This window comes from Protopterus annectens, chromosome 1.part1 (genome assembly GCF_019279795.1).
Source record: "Protopterus annectens isolate FY-2018-M chromosome 1.part1, PAN1.0, whole genome shotgun sequence".
In the NCBI taxonomy this organism is placed as follows: Eukaryota; Metazoa; Chordata; order Ceratodontiformes; family Protopteridae; genus Protopterus; species Protopterus annectens.
In genome coordinates this window covers 1,083,895,284-1,083,907,820 of record NC_056726.1, presented here as the reverse complement: position 1 = coordinate 1,083,907,820, position 12,537 = coordinate 1,083,895,284, and the positions used below count along the sequence as shown (strand labels likewise).

Genomic DNA, 12,537 nt, shown 5'->3' with positions numbered 1-12,537 from the left:
AAGTGTGGATTGCTCTCTGGAGTTAAGGGGAGGGGTATTTACCCCAGCTGGAGTTACTGGGGTCTTGTTCACAAGTAGATGTAGAAAGTACTAAAAAATTGTACAAGACAGTGGCAATGAAGCTAGAGCCAAGTCCTTGGAAGTAGCTCTGAATTTTCACACAGTTTGCGTACCCATCTTTACTTGTAATCGCAAGTTTTTAATAGTGGCTAAAAGAATGAGAGCGCAGATTCAAGTGGGAGGAGCTGGGCTCCTTCATAGGACAGCTGATCTCACTCTCCTTAGAGAGGAGATTAGCATCTCAGCAGGATCTTAAAGGCTGGTAGAGAGATGAGACTGTCAACACAAGAGAATCTTAGACTCAAGCTACTGTTTCTTCTGACTGAGGAGTCAAACGGGTTTGGGTACTTAGTTGAGATGCCTTCTGGATGTCTTCCACCAGAAGTTTACTGCACAGAGCTCTTTGAGAGGATGCTTTTTAGCAAAGCCAGACCCAGGACACACCAACAATAGCATGTCTTTTAGTTTAGCTGGAATTTCTAAAGGCTCCCATAAGATGACCTGGGGGTGTAGCTTACGATAAGGAAGTGTGGCTTGGCTTGCCCTGTTCAGTTTGCTACCCCCTGCAACTGTCAGAAGGGTAACAAGTTTAGGAAAGGATTGGTGGATGAAAAGCAGTTTTCATAAGCTGGACACAGTCTGAGTCTGACAATAACATGTGACATCTGATTTGACTGTTGTTGGATCGTTGGTATTAAGATGATTAACGATTTTATTCTGCAGCTTGTGACACATTTACCGCCATTATTTCTGATATGCTTTGTTATAGCATCTATGCCATTCAGAAATATTAGGTACACATTTTGTACAACACTTCGTCTGTTCCTGACTGAAATAACCTGAACATGTTATACACTATGTATTTTCACACTGTCTTAATTGTAAGTTCACTGTGGATGTTTTCTTCCCAGGCCTTCAGTGAAAGTATGTTAAGACACGTAAGCTGTTACAAGACAACAACACCAATCATTAATTAATCAAATAAACAACATTTTTGTTTTAATTTGTGTTCTTGAACACAATTTGTAATGAGTGGGAATATAATGAGATTGTATATTGTATAAACAGTAATGCCCAACAGGGTGTGTGTTAGTATGTAAATAATGCCCGCCTAGAGTTGTTACAGAATGACACACACCCTGGTAGGCATTACTGCTCTTAGAGAGTTTGTCTTTATTTTTTTTATTTTTAATTACTGTATGTATATATATATATATATATATATATATATATATATATATATATATATATATATATATATATGTGTGTGTGTGTGTGTGTGTGTGTGTGTGTAATATTTATTTACTCAAATATTTTTTTATTTTGATTTAAAACATAATGATTGTTTACAATTAATAAATATTCAACTATATATAATATTTACATTTAGCCAGAAAATAGATTAAGATAACAAAAGATCTGTATAAAAACAATGATGTTCATACATTAAATTATCAGGAAGAGTCTGATTCCAATTGCAAGGTGTCAATCAATGTCAAAACTTTTTTCCATGGGTTATTGACTAATGGCTTGGGATGAATTCTCAGTTCTTTAGTTTTGATCTCCATTAAAACAGACTTCTTCAGTAGATATAAAAATTCCTCCATGGTGGGCACTCTGTTGGATTTCCATCTTCTGGTTATACATTTTCTAGCTATTGCTACTATAGTCCATATTAAATACAAATCCAATTTCTTCAAGTGAGGATTATTGATTACATTCAGTAAATTTAGAGATTTTGCCCAAATAAATGTATCTGTATAAAGAGCTTGTAAAAAAGTATTAATTTCATTCCAATATGTTCTAATACTGACACAATAATAAAAACATGGGACCAGTCTGCATTAGCTGATTCTTGGCATCTCCAGCATACATTATTACTTGAGGTGTTTATCTTTTAAATTTTCTCAGGTCTTAAGAAGGATCTAAATTAATCTAGGAACTTTTTGGAACTAATTTAGTTCATTCGCTTCATTACATTTATACAATTCTATACTTTTGAATACTAAGTTTATTTAACATAAAGACTAGATAAATAATAGATGGAAAATCAAGTTAGCGGCTAAGAATGTATTTGTTAACATTATTTTCCTTTTATTTCTTTTAAATTGAAATATAATAGTTATAAGAATTCTTGTCTTGTTTGTTTCTTATATAATGTGACAAGTCATCTTTACTTTAGCAATGCATTGATGACAGTCGTTTGATGTTGACTTAATTTAATTTATAAGAGAAATTAAAGTATGAATGGATGAAAAGTAAACATTACCGGTTACTCACTTTCTAAATTATTCTCCGTTAATATTTATTGTTTTATGGGCTCAAAAGGAGTAAGAAGGTGTTTAAGAAGGTTAGTCTAACAGATTTATTTTTGTCTGTTAGACTAGGAATGTTCTTCAGTCTACGGTTAGTGTGGGTTAAGATTTAGACTTATGCAACTTTTGTTAATAGGCTTTTATTCTAGTTTTAAAATGCCTGACAAAAATGTTTATTATTAAACCTCATGAAAAAAAAACAATGCTGATTAAGATAATTAGGAACTATTTAATTAACATACAGTTAATTATACAAGAGGAGTTTTACATATCTAGGATTTTATTAATACATAGTTGTTTTTAACTTAAAAAAATCCTGACATGGAACTGACTTTGGTGTCTTTAAATACTAATGGTTAAACAACACAAGCAAAAAATCTAACTTATTGAGATACCTAAAACTAAATAAAGCTCAAGTAGTCTTTCTTCAAGAAACCCATTTTAAAATAAACAACACATTTAAGTGTGATCCTAATAATTACAGAATACTAGCTCAATCCCCTTATAAATCAAAGACTAGAGGAGTAACAGTACTCTGGAAAAAGACCTCATTGAATCCAGAATGTATCTATAAATATGTGGAGAGGGATGGACTCAGCTATAGTTATATTAAAATTCAACAACAGAATATGAACTTTAGTGAATTTATATTGATTCCCTGGTATGGGGGTAGGATTAGCTAAGAAGCACTTAGCCCTCATTACAACTACCTCTAAAAGCAATATAATAGTAGGAGGTGACCTGAATTATATTACAGATGTCACGGAAACCGCAAATAAGAAATCCCCCGTGACGATCATCCACAGCTAAACTATTAAAAAAATGGATAGAGACGTTTAAACTAAAATATGTTTATGATGCTATAGGATCTAATTCATTGCTTTTCTCACATCAAGACTATAGACATGGAACCCAAACCAGAATTGATAAAATATATGTCTCTCAAGATTTATATACTAAAATTTTCAATTTTTCGATACAGCCATGTCCATTTTCTGACCATAACTCCTTGGTATTGGAAATTTACACACAACTTAAATCATTAGTTGTTATTACTTCAAGGATTCCATCATACATTACAAAAATCAAAGAATTTAATCCTCGATTAACTTCTGAACTTCACTTTTTCCTAGAGATTAATTACAAACCAGAAACAAATATACTTATGGTATGGGATTCATTAAAAGCTTATATATATATATATATATATATATATATATATATATATAGCAAAACCTGATACAAAAATAAAGTTAAAGAACGGGAATCAGAATTACAGGAATTACAAAATCAACTTGTATTACTTAAATCCAATAAGAACTTATGTGAGTTGGAAAACAAAAAGAAAATAGAAGAAGCAAATACAAATATAATAAAATATTATCCCATAAAAGTAACTTAGCCATATAAAGATTAAAAATAAACTCTTATGCTACTTCCCCAAAACATCTGCATAATCTATCATTGAAAGTTGAAATGCAATCAAAAACCCATAATATTGGTAGCATATTACATGAAGGAAGAAGGAAGACTGTCTCAGACATAGGTGACATGTTAGATGCTTTAAATATCATTATGCAGAACACCATAAAAGTGAAATAAGTATAAATGAAATTTGCAACCTAGATAATATAACCCCCAACATTAAAAAAAAATCTCTGAAGAGCTAAGGCTGGAGTTGCAAAAATCAATAACAAGAAAAGAAATTTTAGGCAGGATTAAAGAAAGTAAATCTAACAAGGCACCAGGGATAGATGGTTTAATTATAGAAATGTATAAATTATTTCCCAATTATATAACTTCTCTCCTACATAAAACCTTTCTTGAGGTCCGGTCATTAGCAATAATTCCCCCTTCATGGAGATATTCTTTAATTACCTCTACCTTAAAAGAAAATAAAGACTCTAAATATTACAATTCTTATAGACCAATATCTTTGCTTAATAATGATTATAAAATATTTATGTCAATTATAGTTAATAGAATGAAAGTCCCACTGTCCAATATAATTAATAAAGATCAAATGGGTTTTATATATAATAGACAAACACAGGACAATATCAAAAAGATATTAACATCAATTGATTATTTAAGTAGAGAAAATCAAGAATCATTGATAGTTTAGATATAGAAAAGGACTTTGATTCTTTAAACTGGGATTATCTAGTTAATGTTTTGAATATATTTGATTTTACTGTTTCTTTTATCACATTTATAATGGAAGTTTATGAGAATAACTTAGCATTTGTTAAAATAGGCCCTTTTACTTCTGAAGCCATACAGATCACTAGAGACACTAGCAAGAATGTCCCATGTTGCCTGTCTTGTATGCATTATAGGTTCATAGGTTTATAGGTAGGTACTAGGGTATCTGCCCGAAGGCATTTATAAGCCTAGCCAGAATGTTTTGGCTTTCGCTGCCCCCTTAGATTAGTTCCCTGTGCCTCTGTCCAGCACAGCCACTGAAGTGATCCCCGAGGTAAACTTTCTGTTTCCCATCCATTTGTCAATATTTCTTTTGAAGAGTGTTAGCGAGGAGCTCTGCCTTATGTAGATTGGGATCTTGTTCCAAAGCATGGGAAGTTTCTGGGACAGGAAACTATCCCTCCAGCATGTTCTATTTATTGTTGCGGTGAGGTTTAGATCCCTAGAGTGTGTGGCTCGCGGGGAAAAGGTTTTCTTTAGGTGGAGCATGTCCATCAATTCTGGGTTGGACATGGCCTTGTATGTCAGGCAGAGATCACCTCTGAGTAGGTGGTATGCAACCGAGTACAGCTGGAGTTTCTTCAGTCAAGCTGCATAGGGCATCTGTTTGAGGCCAGTGATCCTCTTGCTGAGGTACCTCTGTGGTCTTTCCAGCTGTTGCAGGTGTCTTGTAAGGTACATCCCAAATGGGGCATTGTACTCTATGATGGGTCTGATGAGTGATGAGTAGAGGGGCACAATGACCTCTTTTGATCTGGATGTGAACCCTTTTGTGATTAGGTGGGCCACGTAGAAGGATTTTCTAACCACTTTGGCAATGTGATTATCAAACGTGAGATTACTATCTACTTGGGTCCCCAGATCCCTTATTACATCTTCTGTACTTAGGGGACTACCACCTATGTGGTAGTTTGTGGGTACTTTGTTTTTTCCAAATTGGATGACTATGCACTTTTTGGCATTTAGCTTGAGGCCATGATTTTGATACCAGGTGTCCATCTCAGTGAGACCCGTTTGGAGGATGTCTGTGTCAGCCAGAGAGTCAATTAAAGCCCTTAGTTTGCAGTCGTCTGGAACTTTTTCAGCCATAGTCCTCCTGTGCTTGCCTGACTTCTGAGAAGTATATGCCAAACAGGAGAGGTCCTAGGACTGAGCCCTGGGGAACTCCACTTGTAACCGATTTAGAGTTGGACCTAGCTCCCGCAACTCTCACCATGTGGGTTCTGTCCGTGAGCCAGTTGGCAACTCATCTTGTGACATAGGGGTTTATGTTCAGGCTGGTGAGCTTGTCTATAATACCAGAATGGGGAATGGTGCCAAAGGTCTTTGCGAGTTCTAGGTAGGCTGTGTGTACCACTTTTCCCTCATCTATAGCCTTGGTAACTGTCTCAAAGAAGTCCACCAGGTTTAGGAGGCATGATCTGCACTTATCAAAGCTGAACTGGGTAGGGTCCAGTGTTTGGAGGTTCCCAATGTCTCTGTTAATGAGTTCCATGATGATGCGCTCCATAGCCTTGCAGCCCAAGCTAGTCAGGCTTATAGGGTGATAGTTCCCAGGGTCTGTTGTGACTCCACCTTGTGGAGCAGAATAACCGCTTCTGTGTGCCAGTCTATGGGTACGTAACCTGTAGAGAGGCTGAGTTTGAAAAGTGTGTTTAGGTGAGGGGTTAGTTCGTCTTTGAGCTCCTGTAGGATGCAGACTGGGACACCGTCCGGTCCCATTGATGTTGTGTTTTTGGCTTTGGAGAGGGCTGTTTTAACCTGAGTGTCTATGATTTCAGGGACACTACATTCTTCTGGTATGGTTATGGGCCCTCTTGGGGGTGAGAGGGGGGTGAAGTTTGCGCTAAATCTGTCTGCCAGGATGCTGGTGATATTGGTCGGTTCAGTGCATTCTGTGCCATTCTGCACTAACTCCGAGCAAATCTGAGCATTGCCACTTAGATTCTTGACTTAGCTAAAGAATGCCTTGTGGTTATCTTTGGAGTCCTTGGCAATTTTTCTTTCAAAGCTCACCTTGGATGATTTTATGAGGGATCATAGTTTTGTGCTGATACTGATCAGGGATATTTTCCCTTCTTGGGAGTTTACTCTTTTCTGTACTAGTTTCCTCCTTCTATTGTAGGCTTCTGACATAGGTTAGTACTAAGCTAACTGCCCTTGTGAGCCATTTTAAGCTTAGCCAATTATCCCTAGTGAGACTCAAACCTTGCACCTTGTGTTTGTAAGGCAAACACCTTAACCATTAGGCCACCCTCCCAACCATTATAGCATGTTTATGGCAGGAGTCCACCAGAATGGTTTCCTTTTCTTGGAGGAGTGAGTCTTAGTTTTGCTTGGTATGGCATGATCCATGCATTCTTGTAGGTGCCCGTAGAATGCATTAGTAAAGAATTTTGCAGCTTGGACAATTTATCCTTCAGCATGGGGGCTTTGAATCTTTCCACCTCGGTCTTAAGTAATGTGAAGTTTCCTTTTGAAAAGTTTTTCACGGTGGTTTTCTTGTCTGGGGGTGGGGCAGAATGTGGATATCCAAAGTGATTTGTTTATGGTCAGATCTAACCAGCAAGGGATTGACCTCCGATGTGGAACACCGGTCACCCATGTTGGTGATGACCAGGTCCAATATGTTGTCACCTCTGGTGGGAGTGTTGACCAGTTAAACCAGAGTGTTTGAGTTTATAAATTCTAGGAAATGTTGGGCAAGGGAGTTAGTACTTGAGTAGTTCTCCCAGTTAATGTTTGAATAATTGAAATCACCCAATATTAGAGTGTTTGGTAGGACCTTTATGTTTCCCAGTGTTTCCACGAATGCAGAATGGGGGTCCTGGGACATGGTGGGTGATCCGTAGCAAGCTACAATTTGAATTGCAGTTTTGCCCATTGTTAGTTGCACGTGGATGATCTCTGAAGCATCGTGCTGTGCCACTAACCTGGAGGTGTGGGTATCCTTGATGAATATGGATACACCCCTGCCTTTTGTATTTTGGTTTGGGTTCTGTGGCCGAAATTTATGGTATGAGTTGTAGCCTGGTAGTTCTGGGGTGCTCTCTGGAGCCTTAAACCAGGTTTCTGTTACTGCACATATATCAATTTTCTCCATACTGAGGAGTGCCTCGAGTGTGTGCATTTATAGGTTCAGACTTCTGGCATTGGGTAGCACTACCCTCAGTTTTTTGTTACTTGTGCTATTTACGGCAGTGGGTTTGTCTTTTGAGCCTTGCCTAAAAAAGGCACTATGGGGGTGACAAGAGCCTTGGCCAGTATTCGAAAGCCTAAGGGTGACAGGTGCAAGCCATCTCTAGCGAAGCAGTGTGGCTTGTCGATTATGTCATCCCAGGCGGACAGACACAGGATCCCCTTTGAATAACACCAGAAACTTAGGCAGTTGTTGAAATTGAGAATTTTCTCTTTATACCGTGGTATCATTCTTGGTGAGGGCAGGATGCTACTCAGGGTCAGGGTCATACTGGCCTGGGCTATGTGATCAGAGAGCTCTTCCATGTCTCTTTTCATGTAGTCCAGAGAGGTATGGCTCAGGTTATTCACACCAACATAGACAATGACAGAGTTATATTTGTACTTGTTCTGTAGTGACCTGAGTGCTTGTGTTATGTGGTGGATCCTGGCGCCCGACAGGCAGCTAACAGTAACCATCTCCTTATTCAGCCTAGAAATTCTTGTAATCCTAATATGTAGCAACTCAAAAATAAGGGGGATATATCTATATGATCAATATAGTTCCAAAATAATGTTCTTTGCTGATGATGTGCTTCTCATTTCACCGAAGTCTAAAGAAGTATTGGATGAAGTAGATTTATTAATAGGAAACTTTCAAAAACTCTCAAGTCTCTACTTTAGTAAATCAAAATCAAAGTTCCTGTTGTTAAATAAAAAACAGGAGGTACAAGTATCCACAGATCATATTATTGGTAAGCAAGTTCCAACCTTGGACTATTTGGGATTGTATTGTGGATGAATATGGTAGAGATTCTAAATACCAATCATACAAACATAGAATCAATTAAAACATTGGTAAACAAATGAAACAATATGTTTATAACATTTGAAGACAGACTGCAGTTGATAAAAATGGTCTTACTACTTAAAGTAATATATATATATATATATATATATATATATATATATATATATATATATATATATATATATATATATATATATATATATATGTATATATATCTCCCAGGCTCTTATTTTATTACCAGAAAAAAAGATTTCTTAACAAAATTACATAAATATATTTTTAAAGTTCTTATGGTATCCAAAGAAGAATAGAGTGGCATATTCCCATCATATTAGACACTGGAAACAAGAGGAGTTAAAATTTCCAGACATTGAAATATACATAAGGACTTCGACACTTAAAATTGCGATAGATTTGGTAAAGCCTAAATATTCTTCTAATTGGAAATGGTTACATTCCATAATATTAAGCAATGAAAATGGCTTATCAAAAAATCTTATAGTTACAGGTAAAGATAATAAAATGTGGTACTATTTGAGTATAAATCTAAATCTACACTATAATATAGCAAAACCAACCAAATTAAACCCAATAAACCATATTTTTGATGCCTTTAGGAAATTTGCCAATATGAATATAGATATAAAACGTTGGTTTGCATTATTAACTCCATTCAGAATTACAAGAAATTTCCCTGATAAAGTACATAGAGAGATTTTTACTTCATGGGGAAAATATGCTGGTCTCATTGTATAAAAAAACAAGTCTTGGAAACACAAAATTTAATCTCAGCCTATGGATTAACACCTAACGATTGGCTAATGTTGCAGAGTGTTGTAACATATTCTAAGGATCTATGTAGAACAGTAAACAAGTCATCATTTAAAATTACTCCTAAATTTATATCTTGGTTGTTTATCTATAACAACACTAATACAAAAAACGAGTTATCATACTTAACAGCATATAATGTATTAATTGCTTATAGGACAGCTCCTAAAGTATCCTATTGGCACTATTTAACTAAAGGTATACAAACTCCCCTATCAATAGAAGATAAGGCAAATATCTTACTCTCATTTAAATTAACATCCCATTCACAATATTGGAGAATATTTCAATGGAAATATCTACATATATATAATATTGTTGATGAAAAACAATTCCGCCACCTAATGTTTCAGATATACTGTAGTATAAGTAACTGTTGTAAACAAAAGTATTGTACATCCAAAATATAACTTTGGTAAGTATTTAATGGCCACACACCAATACACATACACACACACACACACACACACACACACACACACACACACACACACACACACACACACACACACACACAATGTGTATGTTTTTTATCTGTTTCTTTTAATTTTACATTCGCTAAACAACAAAAGTGCTACTTAACAAGCATAAAATAATGCTGGCTGTTAACTTTCTTACCGTCCAAGCTCCACAGCAGATTAATATACTTCCTTGAAGTGCCAGACGTTTTTCAGCAGGCATTACTTGTTCATTAACAGCCTGTTGGAAAATGTTTGTTTTCCAGTCAGAGTGGAAATGTTAGGTTCCCCATTTTTTAATCAAGCAGTAATGCCCAATAGGGTCTGTGTGTTCACAACTGTCTAAAATTTTGCAGAACATCCCTGATTTTGCCATATGTTTTCAGCCTGTTGTTCATACAAGTTTTGATTTTCTGGTAAATCACTGAAGATCACAGTCAGTCAATAATGTCAGATATTACAGTTTCATACTTATTCAGAAAAAGCATGTTGATGTAAAACCTTTTGCTCTATTGACTTCTGGAGCAAATTGAGTTATATTTAATAATTGTCCTTGATTTTAGGCCTTTGTCTCCCCATTACTTTTGGCTTTGAACATGATCCTCGAGGACATAAGTTGTGACCTATGCTACCACATGATTCTTGCAATATGAATGTCCCAACATACCATGTACCCAGCAGAATTACAACTCTAATTGAGTGAATAACTACAGCTACCAGCACACCTGTCTGACCTGTGCATTTCTCAGCCCTATCCTTTCCCATCATGCACTATGTTTGTACGTTATAGCATGATGTCCTCCTGTTACAAGCCTAACCTTCATGAGCACTGTAGCAAAGTCTAATAAAAAATATATTTTAATGTTATCTTTGTAGAAGTTCATTAATACTGTAAAATGTATTATCTTAAATATAAAAGCATCCCAGTTTTTAGTCCCTTGTGGTGGTTACTATCTAGTTAATCAAAACGGCAAGTAAAATATGTAAAGAGCTTACCACCGAGGTACCTCCGTTCCATATAATGGCGCTGTCATTGAGCTGAAACGTTGGACCTAGGTCAAGGCTGTAGTTAAACGTCCCTATGGTGACATACTTCAGGTTACCATCAGCTGATAATTGCCAGTTGATGATGTCATAAACTACAGGTGGTTCACCATTATCATCAAAGAATACTTCCTCTCCTGATAGTTTTTTAAAGCGAACATTCTTCATATAATGAAAGAGCTGCAATTAAAATAAATATCAAATAAAAAAACTGAAAACCACAAAGCGAGATGAAAGCGAACGTCAAAGCCAACTAGAACTAAGTCCCAAAGTTTGATGGAGAACCAAATGAGGGCTCGAGTCTGAGTTAAAAGCAAACATATTTATTTCCACAATTCAAAGAAAAAAAGCATGCTGAAACACAAATTACATTAACACTGCCACTTAATAATACGTTTTTATACACCTTCATCAGATGCAAATACCCCCTGGTGATTAAACTAAATGTTTATATATGTACCTGTTAATACAAAAAACAATGATTTGTAAGATTTTTATCCATTGAAATTCACCCTTTATATAACTGTGAAAATTCAAATGGAGATCTTTTCTTGTGTATGTGTTGCCATGGAAAAACCTTTGAACATTAAAAATAAAATAAATGTCTAGATGAATATTAGATAAGCAACCATTGTGTGATATTTCATGACATTATATCACAAACAATTGATAGTAGACATTTCCTTATATAAAATGTTAAAAAGATGTTAAAAGTGTTAAATAAACTCAATAGTGTTGACATATACTATACACATTTAAAAATGCAAGCCTGCCATGTAGTGGGTTTTTGGAAAGTTACAGTTTAACAGCTCAACTTGAGAACTGGAAGAACAGAAAGCTTATCATTCAAGCCTGAACTTTTGGTGGCTTCCAAAATGATCTGCCAAAGTAACTCACAATATTCAAGTTTGGCCTCCCACATTCCCCCTCTGATCTCCTTGGGTACAACATCCAATACAAAAAATGTAAAGGACGCCTGTTCACATGTTCGTTTGTGACGGAATAAAGCATTATTTACATTTTGTTTTTTAATTTCATAAAAATGCTCATAGATTCTCAATTTTAGTTTTCTTTCCATCTTCCCTACATAAACTGAGTTACAAATCTGGCAGGTGGCAAGATAATCTACACCGCATGTGTTGCAATTAGAAAAACATGTACTCATAATTTTCCTGTTTCTACTTTGTATCTCTATAAAGGAATTATTGTATATGTGTGGACACTGTGAACAGGTCACACATTTAAGGATTCCCATTTTTCCTTGTCTGCCTTTTTGATTCAAGCCACCCTCAAACTCAAAATATTGTTGACTTCCATTATGATTGGCTCCATTGCCTTGCAGAACACACTCGTCAGGCTCATAGAGCATGAATGCCAAGGGGTTTTTGTGGCCCCACCCCTGAGGAGTGGGAAGAACATTGCTGTGCAACATTCTATGGGTACATATCCTGTAGAGAGGATGTAGAGAGAGGTGTAGGTATCCTTGATGAATATGGATACATCCCTGCCCTATGTGCTATGATCCAGGTTCTGATGCCGGAAGGTATGGAATGAGTAGTATCCTGGTAGTGGTGGTGTGCTCTCTGGAGCCTTGAACTAGGTTTCTGTTACTGCACAGATATCAATATTCTCCATA

General features: G+C 36.0%; 1 protein-coding gene across 1 annotated transcript in view; it reads right to left on the bottom strand.

Moving 5' to 3' along the window:
* Positions 1-12,537, bottom strand: part of LOC122815427 (extracellular calcium-sensing receptor-like) — a 257,829-nt gene that overhangs the window by 183,309 nt on the left and 61,983 nt on the right. The window contains exon 5 of the mRNA XM_044087915.1: positions 10,865-11,081. Coding sequence (XP_043943850.1) covers positions 10,865-11,081 — 217 coding nt within the window. The remainder of the gene's footprint in view (positions 1-10,864; positions 11,082-12,537) is intronic.